At 36.7% G+C, this 14,715-nt stretch overlaps 1 protein-coding gene across 1 annotated transcript; it reads right to left on the bottom strand.

Annotated features, from left to right (window-relative positions):
- Positions 1-374: 374 nt before the first annotated feature.
- LOC101323171 (vigilin-like) lies at positions 375-10,231 on the bottom strand. Its single transcript, XM_019932122.2, is given in 6 exon segments — positions 375-1,609; positions 1,612-3,237; positions 3,240-3,672; positions 3,674-3,924; positions 3,927-4,116; positions 10,178-10,231. Coding segments are annotated over 6 exon segments (3,789 nt in total).
- Between the last annotated feature and the right edge of the window lie 4,484 nt (positions 10,232-14,715).

Here is a 14,715-nt window from a genome sequence, read left to right as displayed (position 1 = left end):
TTGAGTTCTCATAATGAAAGTTAAGTGAACAATGACATGCTAAGCAGATCATGAAATTCAGGAAGCATGTGGTAGTTGTTTAAAATTTTAATGAAATATTTTTAAAACTTTAAAACAATGGAAAGTTTGTCCCATAAATGAAATTTCAAAGGCAGGTCCTGAGTGGAAATTAGACACTACATTGGTAATTACTGGACTCACACAGAATTGAGCACTTCACTTTCACTATAACGTATTTTGGAGGATTTTAGGAGAGATGTATTGGAGTCAAAGTATAAGAAATATACAAATGATCCAGAAGTTGGGTCTGTTTAGAGATAATTTTTGACATCTTTCAGTAAGCTTGCTGGAAAAAAATTTCTGGGTTTTGGTCATTATTTGCATCTCCAAGGGTGAGTCTTAGAGTCCACTTGAGGATCCAAGCTTGGAAAATATTCAGAGCTGTTCATGTCAGGGATCTTTTGAATGGTGTTTGCAGTACAGGGAACATCTTTTTCTGCAAAACTCTTGGATGGAATATAGACTAAATCACACAGAGTGACCTTCTTCATATGCTCCTTCTGTAACTCATGCTTTGGAACAACAGCCAGAAAATATTCCTCAAGACTGAGGATGTGATTAATTGCTTTTGTGACTTTATTAGGGAGTCCAGTCACAGTGACGATGTTTGCATCTTGGACTCCTCTAGGAGGGAAAGAGATGTCAACCTGAAATTGATACATGATTTTATGAATGGCTTTTCCACGGGATCAAATAATGTGGCCATGAACACGATAGTTTAGTGAAATTTGCTTAGTAACTGTTTTTTCAAACTTTTGCACCATTTCCATTATTGTATCCCGAGCGGCTATGGTGTTATTTTTATATCCAATGTTTGTGATTTCGTCTTGTATCTCATTGCTCCCTTTACTTGGAAAATGGATAGTAACTTTATGCTCTAAACCAATTTGAGCAATAACTAACCCCTTCTGACCAATGATCTTGGGGTACTATTTGGGGTCTAATGTGAACTTGAGTCTGAAATTTCTTAATGATCGATCATCTATTTCAGTTTGTAAAGCTTTGACTTGTTCTTGTAATCTAGCCTTGGCTTGTTCTACATTTGCAGCAAGGCCAGTGATGGAAATGATATCAGACTCTAATTCAAATGCTGATACCTGTATATTAACTTCAAACTCATCCATTATCCTGTGTATCCTACTTCCTTTCTGACCAATGATGTAATGATGTAGATCAAAGGGCGCATCTACTTCAGCAGTGACAGGAATTAAAGCCTTAAGGGCTTCCATGGCTGCTTCACACTTTTCCTTTTGGCCTGAGATAAATATGGTGTCACATTTTGTTGGGGAAATAGAAGCAGCTCCTGTAGTGCTCTCTTCCCTTTCCTTATTTTCTAGAACAGCTGGCTGTTTATTGGTAAGTGAAATCTCCTCTTTCTCTGGGAATTTGATTTGAACGCTATAATCTCTAGTGATTTGTCTGATCCAAGAACATATTGGTCCCATGAAAAACTGAGGGAACTTCTGGGGAATAACACATTCTGTTGCTACTTCATTGTCCAAATCCCCATTAACCTCTTGAATATGTTTATTGACTGCTTCTACACAGGCTCTGCTCCTTTGATTGTGACTTTGTTACTCTGTTTTCCTGAACATGAAAAGTTAATAATCACACCACCATACTCCTCAGTCATCTCCTGTAACACCTGGCCCCTTTGCATAAAAAAGTGCTGGTCATACATGGGATTTATCAGTATGTTGTCCTCTACCACATTATCTAGATTTGTAATTAAACCGTCTAGTTTCTTTTGTGCATCTTTGACAGACTTCTCTGTCCCTATAATAGTTAACAAGTCTTGATCCTTGTCCTCAGGGATAGGGAAAATGATACATGCTCTAGTCTCTTCACAGACTTTGGGAACATTGCCTCCATTTTTACTCATGAGGAATTTATGATACTCTGGCTTGAAATGGAGGACCACAGAATAACTCTTGGTTTGCTCTTCTACTAGTTGCAGCAGCTTTTTCTTGGCCACCTCCACATTTTGGTCAGGTCCCCTAATAACGACTCTTTGAAGTCCCGAGTTGTTTTTTGGAAAGTGGATATGGATACTTCCACATTCTTCCGTGACTGCACCAATCAAACCGTCTTTAGAGTCAATAAAGGATTTGTGTAGATTGGAAGGAATAGAAATTTCTAGTTCTGAAATATTGGCTATATCTTTCTGAATTGAAAGAATCAAATCACGAGCCACTTCACAGTTTGCTGGCTTTCCACTGATGACAATATTTTCTGAGTCGCTATTTGCTAATGAAAGATTAATTTTGGTGTTGCTTGCTGCACAGATTTCTTTGATGTTTGCACCTCCTTTTCCAATGATATTTTTGTGAAGCCTTTTGAAGATGAGAATAGTTATGGAATAGGTACTTTCTACAATGTCTGTCACCACATTCTCCAAATATTACGTGCATTTTTCTAATTCATTTCTTGGTCCTCTAATTTGGACAATGTCACTTTTTTTTTGTGCTGGGTCAGGAAAAGTAATTAGAACCTCTGGAAACTTCTTACGGATGTCATGTATCCATTCACCTTTCTGCCCAATGATTGCGTGGTGAAATCTTTGCTCAATGATTAAGTCATTGTGCTCATTTTCTAAATGAGAAGCAAGTTCAAGAAGTTCTTTCTTGGCCTGTTGGGCACCATGAGATTCCCTCTCAATGCTGATCTAGTTATTCTTTGCATTTTCAGGTGAGATTAGCACAGAAACTTTATTCCTTTCTTTAATCCCATTTATGATAACACCTTTCTTCCTTGTCAGGAGTTTGTGAAACTTATAGTCAACATTAATCTCTGCATAATCCATCCTGTTAATAAGATCTTTTACTATGACCTCAATTTGTTCTTTAGCATAATTAACATCTTCTGTCAGCGCTTCTATTGTAATTTTATCTTCTCCAGTAAAATGTATGTGAACTTTTGGCATGTTCTAAGTAATTGTAGATATATTATAACCTTTCTTACCAATAACAAATCTGTGAAGCCAGGAAGGTACAGAGATAGAGGAAAGAGTGTAAACTTTGGTATTTGAGTAGGCTTCAGTAAATGCCTTCCTTAAACTTTCAGGCTTACAATGATATGTCACAGAATCTGACATGCTCTGTGAGGGTGAGATCTCTATTGAAACTCCAGTTCTTTCCAGGATCTCCTGGACGGAATTATTTTGGAGACCTATGTACATTTGTGCTGCAACTTCCTCTCCACATCTATGGATGTGGTTTTCTCTGTAGTATTGTCAAAAATCTTCTTTACACAAGCCTGATCCTGATCTAGTTGTTGCTTTTTTCCAGGAAAGCTTATTTGTATCTGATTGGCACTAGATGGTGAGATGTGGATGTGGTCCTCCATTTCCTGTAGGATTCTGTCAAAAGTTTTATTGGATGGTCCAGCAATGAAAGGATGAAATGCTTTTCCCACATCTAACCTTTCTTCAGCACACTTGTCTTGTTCAGTAGACATAAGTAAGACTTCATGTGGAGCCTTTTTCATGATCTCTTTGGTGCCAATAGTATTGATCCAGGTGCTGTGGTTAACTGGGCATAAGGTCTGAATGTTGGTTGCAGCTTTTTGTTCTAGGTCTTGCAGTTTTTCACCAGTCTTGCCTAGCAAGACTAGCAAAGCAAAGATGTTCTTTGGGAATGGAAGCTGTAGTTAAAACTTGTTTCTTAAAACATGCAAAAATCTCCTTCTGAGCTTTCGTGACAGATTCTGGCTTACCAGAGACTATAATGTAGAGGCATTGGTTTTTGACAAAAGTTATTTCTAGGTTGGCACCAGTTCTTTGCATGAAGTCTAGATAGAATTTTGCTTGTGTACCTTCCTCAAACAGATTCACATAGTGTTTCTCCTCCAGAGGCACATAAAACCTTGAGTGATGACTGATGTCATGATAAGTTGACTATTATTGTTTGAGGATGCAGCAGGCTCCTGAGCATTTTCCAACCAACTTGTTTTCTCTAGAAGTTCAGCGAATTTATCTTTGGAGTTTGGCGTGTCAAGATCCTCTTCTGAATTTAAAGCAGTAAAATCATTATCTTTTTGAATGTATCTACTTGGGTGCTGTTAAATTTTCTTTGTAATTCATAGTTGATTTTTAATTATTTAGAGGTATTGCAGCTACATGGTCAGTAGCCAGAAAATTCATCCTGTAGCTGCCTTTTTGCATATTACTGTGTGGGAAAAGTAAATATTTTAAAGACATAATTCCTTTCCAAATTAATCTATAAACTCAAATCAATAAAAATTGAAATCCTAATATTTATAGAACTCATAAAAATGTCCAAGGTTCATCTATTCTACTGTTATGAGAGTACCAAGATAAGGTTCAAATTATAGGGACTGTGAGGAAACAGCCACCATTTTGTTAAAGAAGAGAAATATATCTTTTGATTATTCTTATCAGAGTCATCTCAAACCTCATTTTGCCTTACCCAATGCCATCATTTTTTGACCTTTGACACTATTGACTGCAAATTATTTTTGGAAAAATATAATTCTCTAGTCTTCAATAATACCATATTTACAGGGTTTCCTTATTTTCTTAATAGCTTTTTGAAGAATAATTTATATACTATAAAATTCACATAGTCTATGCATACAATTTAATGATTTTTAGTTAATTTACAGTGCTGTACAGCCATCACAACAACCCAGGCTAAGAACATTTCCATCACCCGAAAGAGCTTCCTCATGCTCATTTGCAGGTAATCCTGTTTCCACACCCAGGCAAAACTAATTTATTTATTTTTCCTCTATAAACTTGCATTTCCTGGACATTAAATAAAAATATTATCAAACAGTATAAGAGGGTCTTTTGTACCTTGTGTCTTTGCCTTTACAATCCGGTTTTTGGATTCAACCATATTATAGCATATATCAGTAGTATAATCCTTTTAATTGCTCAAAAATGCTTCAATTCTATTTACTTTTACCTTAATGACTGTTGTAACTCAATCTTCTTTCCTGGCTCCAAGACCTCCACTGGGACTCTATATACCCAAGTGTTACAGGATGCTCTTTTGGACTCCTTTCTTTGTCTATATTTTTTCCATATGTGATGTAGTTTACACTCATAACATTGAATATCATTGACAGACTGATGATCCTCAAATCTACTACTCCAACCCTGAAATGCAATGTGTATATGCATAAACCTTCTTCATATCATCACTTGAATGTCTAATAGTCCTTTCAAATGTAATATATCAAGTGAACGCTTGATTTTGTCCCCAGAATTTCTCTTCTTGGAATATTCTGAAACTCAGAAAATGTCCCCAGGGTTTTCTCCTATTTCTCAGGCCAAGTACTTGGCATCATCTTTGACTTCTCACTTTCTTTCACATAACACATGTAAAGTAAGAACATTCTTGTTAATCTAAGTCTGACCTATTCTCATCATTTCCATTCTACATTCTTAGTTTAAGCCAGCATGTCAATACTGTAACAAGTATTGAATTGCTATACCACTCCTACTCTTGGCTTCTTATGACCTATTTTCTACAAAACATTCAAATAAGAGGTGATGTCAGCATCATTGTTGTATAAAACATTCTTCCTTTTTGTCTCCCTTTTTAAACAATGAATTAAACATCCATCCACGGACAAAAACACCTTTGTGGGAGTTGTGGGATCCAGCACAGTATACCAAGGGATATGGAAGGAGTCTCACCCACCTGTGCATCTGGTAGGAGGTAGACAGATATCGGTATGGGCTGTGGAACTAGAAGAGCCAGCAAACCTGCCTCAACCCCTCTCACCACAGTCAATAAAAACAAACAAACAAACAAACCATGGAGAGTGCTGACCTGGTCAGATACCTACAGATGAGAGAGATTTTGCAAAAGTCCAGGCTTCCTGGGGTGGAAATTCCAACATGTCACTGGAGCAAAAAACAAAAAAAATCCTGTTTGGTCACAGTGGAGATGGTATCAGGAATTTTCCCAGTGTCACCATCCCCCAAGGCAACACTGCACAGGGCTGAAATATCTGGCAACTTTAACCTCTTCTGTGAGAAGAAAGGAGAGCACACATTGCTCAGCTATCCCACTAGTGCAGGATGCTGCTGGAGAAACACATTTCTTTCCAGCAGAACTCAGAGTACTAAGGCAGAAGCTCCATGGTTGGGAGGAGGAAGAAGATTGGGAAAAAGTCAGTGAATATCAAAGTGCATTAAAGTGACATAGTTCCTGCTGACTGTGCTCAGGACTTTAACAGGAGGTCCACCCAGGAGACTCTGGGAGTACCTGTCCTGAAGATCTCCTCAACAGGTTTGCAGGCATCCCTAATAGTGCAAATGCTAAACTCACACCTCTTCCCACTCTGGCCACATGCTCCCAAGTGCAATGGTGAAAGCAAGTCTGGTAAAAAGTGCTATCAGAAAAACAGACCAGGATTGTGGGCAAGGGAGAAACCACAAACTTGAGCTATAACACCACCTTCTGGGAAATAAGAGAGGTTTCTCAGGAACAAGAAAATAAAGGACACATATCATCACCGAAAGATAACAATAAATCTCCAATAACTGATCTCAATGGCAGATTTTTGCAATTTAGCTTATAAAGAATTCAAAATAGCTGTTTTGAAGAAACCCGGTAAGCTACAAGAAAACTCAGAGAAACAATTCAATGAAATCAGGAAAAAAATACATAAACAAAATATCTACTGAAGACATAGAAAATGTAATAAGAACCAAACAGAAATTGTGGAGCTGAAGAATTCAATGAATTAAATGAGAAATGTAATAGAGAGCATCTGTATCAGAGTAAAGCAAATGGAAGAAAGAATTGAAAGAATGGAAGTAAGCTAAAGGACAGGAATTTTGAAACAACCCAGTCAAAGTTGAGCAACAACAGAAATGAATGGGGAAAGAACAACAATAAAAGACTAAGTGATTTATGTGATTCCATCAAGAGACAATAATTAGAGTAATCAGGATCCCAAAAGGAGAAGAGAGGGAGAAAGGGGCAGAAACTTTATTTAAAGAAATAATAGCTGAGAACTTCCCAAACCCGGAGTGAGACTTGAAAGTCCAAGTTGACAAAGTCAATAGATAATTCTATTATCTCAGTGCAATAGTACATTCTCCAAGACACATTAGATGAAACTGTGAAAAATCAAAGATAGAGAATCCTAAAAGGAGCCAAGTGGGGGGAAATTGTAACTCTTTAAAAAGAAACCTCCATTAGGCAATCAGCAGATTTCTCAGCAGAAACACTACAGGCCAGGGGAGAGTGTAATAACATATTTAAAGTGTTGAATGAAAAATTTGAAAACCAAGAATATTCTATCTAGTAAAGTTATCCTTCAGATGTGAAGGAAAAATGAAGACTTTTCTTGCCAAAAATCTGACAGCATTTATTACTACAAGACCTGCCTTTGAAGAAATGCTAAAAGGATTTCTATAAGCTTAAACAAAATGGCACTACTCAGTGACATGAAAACACTTGAAAGTATATAAAACATTGGTAAAGTTAAATATACAGTCACACTTAGAAAACTGCAACTTTTAATAGGATTGTGTGTTAACCACTTAACTATAATATAAAAGTTAAAGGAGAAGACTATTAAAAATAATTATAGCTACTATAATTTGTTAACAAATATACAATATAAAAGGAGGTAAATTGTGACATCAAAAATAAAAGACAGGGAGTGAAAGAACGAAGTTTGTGTAAGTGATCAAGATTAAGTTGCTATCACCTTGAAATTGACTGTTTTCTCTATGAAATATTTTATGTAAGCCTCATGGTAACTACAAAGCAAGATCTTAGAGTAAATGAACAAATGATAAAGAAAAGGGAAACAGAGCATACTAATATGAAAATCACCATTTTACAGAGGTGGGCAGAAACAGAAGGAAAAAGAAACAATGGATACAAAACATCCAGAAAGCAATTGATGGCATTGGTAAGTCCTTACATATCAATAATTTCTCTTAGTGTAAATGGGTATAATTTAACAATCAAAAGCCACAGAATGGCTGGCTGGATTTATTTTTTAAAGCAAGAGCACATTGTATGCTGCTTACCAGATACTCACTTTGACTCTAAAGATGCTATGTGAGACAAGTCAGACAGAGAAAGACAAATACTATATGGTCTCACTTATATGTGGAAACTTAAGCTGAACTTGTAAAAACAGAGTACAATATTTGTTACCAGAGGCTGGGGGTGGAGGAATTGGGGATCTGTTGTTTAAGGGTACAAACTTGGAACTACTAGATAAATAAACCCTGGAGTCTAATGCACAGCATAGTGATATAGGCAATACTGTATTATAAACTCCATAGTTCCTAAGAGACTATATCTTACTTGTTCCCACCACAAAAAAATGATAATTACATGACATGTTAGAGGTGTTAGCTAACATCACTGTGGCAATTATATTGCAATATACAAATGTATCAAATCAACATGTTGATCACCCAAATGATACATAATGTTATATATCAATTATATCTCAATAAAAATGTTTAAAAAATGATAAATAACAGTCAAAAAGTTGATAAAGCATCAATAAACTCATACTCTTGTCCTTAATACTGTTGAGTGGGTTCCCACTGCAATTAGAATAAAATAAAACTATTAAGTAAAACTGTATGAAATTACCAATGCTTGATTATTTTTATCTATGAAAAGACATTTTATCTAATTCTTTTTGACCTTTTAAATCCTTTAGGACACAATCCCTTTCAACCTCAATTGTCTCATCTACCAGTCATGTTTCTATTATGTTACTGCTACATTGGTCCATCTGTTGTTTGGCCATGTCTTGTGCAATTATTCTTCAAAGCCTTACCATTTGCTAGTTCATCCATTTGCAAATCTCCTATTTCCAAGTCTCCTGTACTTTCCTCCTCTTATCATTCACTTCAAACATCATCTTAACTCAAATATCTCCTAAAAGATGACTTCTCTGCCTGACCTAACTAAATAAACTCTTCACTCTATCACTTTGCTCTTTTCTTTACTATTTTATTTACTTCAGTGACACAGTTAGGGTCTATCGCTATGCTTCCTAATACATACACACACACACACACACACACACACACACACACACACATTAGGATGTAAGTTCTTTGATTTCAAGAATTTGTTTGTTCATTGCTGTATTTTCATTGCCTAGTAGGGTGTGTCATGCTCCAAGAACTAAAAAATATGTTTTATGGCTAATAATTCAAATGACAAGCAGAAAAAATAAAACAATAAAATACAGCAAAAGCATATTCTATTGAACATAAAAAGGCACTTAAAAATCAATACAGGAGTGCCTTCAAGATGACAGAGGAGTAAGACATGGAGATCACTTCCTCCCAACAAATACATCAAAAATATATCTACATGTGGAACAACTGCTACAGAACACTTACTGAACGCTGGCAGAAGACCTCAGACTTCCCAAAAGGCACGAAACGCCCCACATACCTGGGTAAGGCAAAAGAAAAAGGGAAAAACAGAAATAAAATAATAGGGATGGGACCTGCACCTCTGGAAGGGAGCTGTGAAGGATGAAAAGTTTCCACACACTAGGAAACCTTTTCACTGGGGGGTGGGTGAGTGGGAAGCTTCAGAGCCACAGAGGAAAGCCCAGCAACTGGGGTGCAGAGAGCAAAGTGGAGAGATTCTCGCACAGAAGATCAGTGCCAACCAGCACTCACCAGTCTGAGAGGCTTGTCTGCTCACCTGGTGGGGCGGGGGATGGGGGTGGGGGCAGTTAGGAGTTGAGACTTGGGCTTTCGAGGTCAGATCCCAGGGAGAAGACTGGGGTTGGCTGCATGAACACAACCTGAAAGGGGGCTAGTGCACCACAGCTAACCAGAAGGAAGTACAGGGAAAGCATTTGGAACTGCCTAAGAGGCAAGAGACCAATGTTTTAGGGTGTGTGAGGAGAGGAGATTCAGAGCACCACCAAAATGAGCTTCAGAGACAGGCACGAGTCACGGTTATCAGCACGAACACCAGAGACAGGCATCAAATGTTAACACTGCTGCTGCAGCCACGAAGAATCCTGTGTGCAAGCGCAGATCACTATCCACACTTACCCTCCTGGGAGCCTGTGCAGCCTGCCACTGCCAGCATACTGCGATCCAGGGACAACTTCTCCAGAACACACAGCACACCTCAGGCTGTTGCAACATCGTGGGAGCATCTGCCGCCACAGGCTGGCCCAGCATTCCGTACCTCTCCATCCCCCCAGTCTGAGTGAGCCAGAGCCCCTTAATCAGTCGCTCCTTTAACCTCCTCCTGTCTGGGCAAAGAACAGACACCAGAGGGTGACCTTCATGCAGAGACAGGACCAAATTCAAAGCTGAACCCTAGGAGCTGTGCGAAAAAAGAAGAGAAAGGGAAATTTCTCCATGAAGCCTCAGGAGCAGTGGATTAAATCCCCACAATCAGCTTGATGTACCCTGCATCTGTGGAACACCTGAATAGACAACGAATCATGCCAAAACTGAGTCCGTGCACTTTGGGAACCACTGTAGAATTTGGGTTTGCTGTATGCGACTGACTAGTTTCTGATTTTTATGTTTATCTTAGTATAGTTTTCAGCACATGTTATCATTGGTGGATTTGTTTAGTGGTTTGGTTGCTCTCTTTTTATTACATTTATTTTTTAATTGAATAATATTTTTTAAATTTTTTATTTTAATAACTATTTTATTTATTTTCTTTCTTTCTGTTCTTTCTCCCTTTTCTACCGAGCCATGTGGCTGACAGGGTCTTGGTGCTCTGGCCAGGTGTCAGGCCTGAGTCTCTAAGGTGGGAGAGCCGAGTTCAGGGCATTGGTCCACCAGAGACCTCCCAGCCCTTCATAATACCAATCGACGAGAGCTCTTCCAGAGATCTCCATCTCAACGCTAAGACCCAGCTCCACTCAACAGCCAGCAAGCTACAGTGCTGGACACCCTATGCCAAACAACTAGCAAGACAGGAACACAACACCACCCATTAGCAGAGAGGCTGCCTAAAATCATAATAAGGTCACAGACACCTGAAAACACACTAACAGATGCGGTCCTGCCCACCAGAAAGAAAAGATCCAGCCTCATGCACTAGAACACAGGCACCAGCCCCCTCTACCAGGAAGCCTACACAACCCACTGAACCAATCTAACCTACTGGAGGCAGACACCATAAACAACAGGAACTACAAACCTGCAGCCTGCAAAAAGAAGACCCCAAGCACAGTAAGTTAAGCAAAAAGAGTAGACAGAGAAATACACAGCAGATGAAGGAGCAAGGTAAAAACCCAACAGACAAAATAAATGAAGAAGAAATAAGCAGTCTACCTGAAAAAGAATTCAGAGTAATGAGAGTAAAGATGATCCAAAATCTTGGAAATAGAATGGAGAAAATACAAGAAATGTTTAACAAGGACCTAGAAGAAATAAAAAGCAAACAAACAATGATGAAATTAAACATTAAATAAACAAATGATAAATGGAATTAAAAATTCTCTAGAAGGAATCAATAACAGAATAACTGAGGCAGAAGAATGGATAAGTGACCTGGAAGATAAAATAGTGGAAATAACTACTGCAGAGCAGAATAAAGAAAAAAGAATGAAAAGAATTGAGGACAGTCTCAGAGATTTCTAGGACAACATTAAATGAACCAACATTCGAATTATAGGGGTCCCAGAAGAAGAAGAGAAAAAGAAAGGGACTGGGAAAATATCTAAAGAGATTGCAGTTGAAAACTTCCCTAATATGGATAAGGAAATAGTCAATCAAGTCTGTGGAGCCCCATACAGGATAAATCCAAGGAGAAACACGCCAAGATACATATTACTCGAACTATCAAAAATTAAATACAAAGAAAAAATATTAAAAGCAGCAAGGGAAAAACAACAAATAACATACAAGGGAATGCCCATAAGGTTAGCAGCTGATCTTTCAGCAGAAACTCTGCAAGGCAGAAGGGAGTGGCAGGGCATATTTAAAGTGATGAAAGGGAAAAACCTACAACCAAGATTACTCTAGCCAGCAAGCATCTCAATCAGATTTGATGGAGAAATTAAAACCTTTACAGACAAGCAAAAGGTAAGAGAATTCAACACCACCAAACCAGTGGTGGTTTGAATGGATAAAGAATATGTAGCCCATATATACAATGGAATATTACTCAGCCATAAAAAGAAACAAATTTGAGCTATTTGTAGTGAGGTGGATGGACCTAGAGTCTGTCATACAGAGTGAAGTAAGTCAGAAAGAGATAAACAAATAACATATGCTAACACATATATATAGAATCTAAAAAAAAAAAAAGGTTATGAAGAACCTAGGGGCAGGACAGGAATGAAAATGCAGACGTAGAGAATGCAGTTGAGGACATGGTGGGGGGAAGGGTAAGGTGGGACGAAGTGAGAGAATGGCATGGACTTATATATACTACCCAATGTAAAATAGATAGCTGGTGGGAAGCAGCCACATAGCACAGGGAGATCAGTTCGGTGCTTTGTGACAACCTAGAGGGCTGGGATAGGGAGGGTGGGAGGGAGATGCAAGAGGAAGGGGATATGAGGATATATGTATACATATAGCTGATCCACTTTTTTACACAGCCCAAACTAACACACCATTGTAAAGCAACTATACTCCAATAAAGATGTTAAAAAAAATAGAGGGATTGGGTTTCTCAGACAGAAGTGAATCATATTTACGAGTGCTGGTGAAATTAGATGAGTGGTTGAAAATGTAAGAAATCTCAATAGAGGCAAATACGCACTACTATATATATAATAGATATCTAATAAGGACCTACTGTAGACAACAGGGAACTCTTCTCAATACTCCGTAATGACCTACATGGGAAAAGAATCTAAACAAGTGGATATATATATATAACCAATTCACTTTGCTGTACAGGAGAAACTAACAAAACATTGTAAATCAACTATACTCCAATAAAAATTAAAAAAAAAAGAAAACCTGAAATTATGACCTCATGTTATGCTTTATCCTGGCATCTTGGACAATAAATAAAGAATGATATAGATAAAAAAAGAAATCAATACAACAATGCAGCAGGAAAATAAGTGCCTTATGTAAACAAAAGAGAAAATGTGAATGACCAAGAGAAAAAATTAATTCAGTTTCTCTAATACTTATGAAAACACAAATAAACTATCCATAATATTACCATTTTCATAATATTAGCAAATATTAAAAAGTTTAACCACAATAAGTTTGGACTAGGACAATTCTTACTCTCAATTAGTGTATTTATTTTGCTGCTGACCTGTACCAAACAATTCTTGGAATTGTACTGGTCAATGAACCACACTTTAATTAGCATTGGACTAGGATGTGGGGGATGGGCATGCTACTACTGCAAATGTCAATTGTTAGAAGCAGCTTTTGGAGCATTTGTCAATATATATCATTGATAAATTGTACACACCCTTTACTCCAGAGTCAAATTTCTAAGAGAAACACATGCCTATATCTATCAGGGAACATTTTTCAGGATCCTCATAACAGAACTGTCCCATTAATAAACAATTTAAGACCAAAACCATAACCATAAATTAAAAAGATGCTTACATATTTGTGATATTTTCATCCATTCAATGGAATATTGAATATGTGATTATATAAAAGAAATTAACATGTACTCATATATATAGACATCAATAACAAAAATAAGTTAAATATGTTTAATATTTTTATAGCATCATACTGTCTCTATATTTAAAAATCACATCTAAATCTTTAATGATGCTATATATTGTGAATATTAGGTATGTGTATTTTGCATGTGCATAGTAAAGTCTTTAGAATATATGTATAAGGATACGTTTAACTAATGGATTTAGGCTCAGGGATAGGATTCAATGGTACTACACTTTTAATATATCAAATTGTGCTTTAATCAATTGAAGTTTCTGTCTATATCAATACTTTATTAGGAGTTTTTGCACTCAGAACTTATGAAGCAGATGTAAATATTGATAATAAATGACTGGGGTTCATACCTTTTTAAAATAAGTCTCTTACATTTCATTATATATGTTCATAAAAAGTGAGCTATAACTAATGGACTTACCCAGGATTGTAAAATGTTATTCATTAAAAATTTTCAGTTAGAAGAATAATCTCTCTGTTAGTGTGACTTTCCTGATATGTGTCTCAGGCTGCCCTCCTCTCTACAGAGTCTCGAAAATCCCATATCAAAAAATGTACGGTTTAGGTTTTAATATAAATATAAATGTTTTGAAATGAATGAAATGATAGGATATCAAAATATGCTGGATGTAGTTAAAAACATAAAAGTAAATTTATACCCATAAATGCCTAAAATAGAAAAGAAAATCCAAATCAGTGATATGGCTTCCATCTTAAGAAACTAAAAAAGAAAAAAAAAACATAAACTATAGGGAAAAAAGCAAACAATAAAGGGTACAAATACTTTAAAGAGAAAACAGAAAAACAATACTGAAAATCAACAAAATCAAGAGTTTGTAAAAAAATCAACAAAACTTATTAACCTCTAGTCATACTGATCATTCTTAAAAAAGATACAAATTACTAATATCAACCATGAAAAAGGGGACATCACAAGAGAATCTTCATTAGTTAAAAAAGTAACAAGATAATATTTTAAAACTCTCCTTTTTAAGGCAATGATATTTAAAATATACCTGGAAGAAGAATAC

The sequence above is a fragment of the Tursiops truncatus genome, chromosome X, assembly GCF_011762595.2.
Source record: "Tursiops truncatus isolate mTurTru1 chromosome X, mTurTru1.mat.Y, whole genome shotgun sequence".
Taxonomy (NCBI): Eukaryota; Metazoa; Chordata; class Mammalia; order Artiodactyla; family Delphinidae; genus Tursiops; species Tursiops truncatus.
Note: the sequence above shows the minus strand (reverse complement) of the source record. Positions and strands in the feature narration are given on the sequence as shown.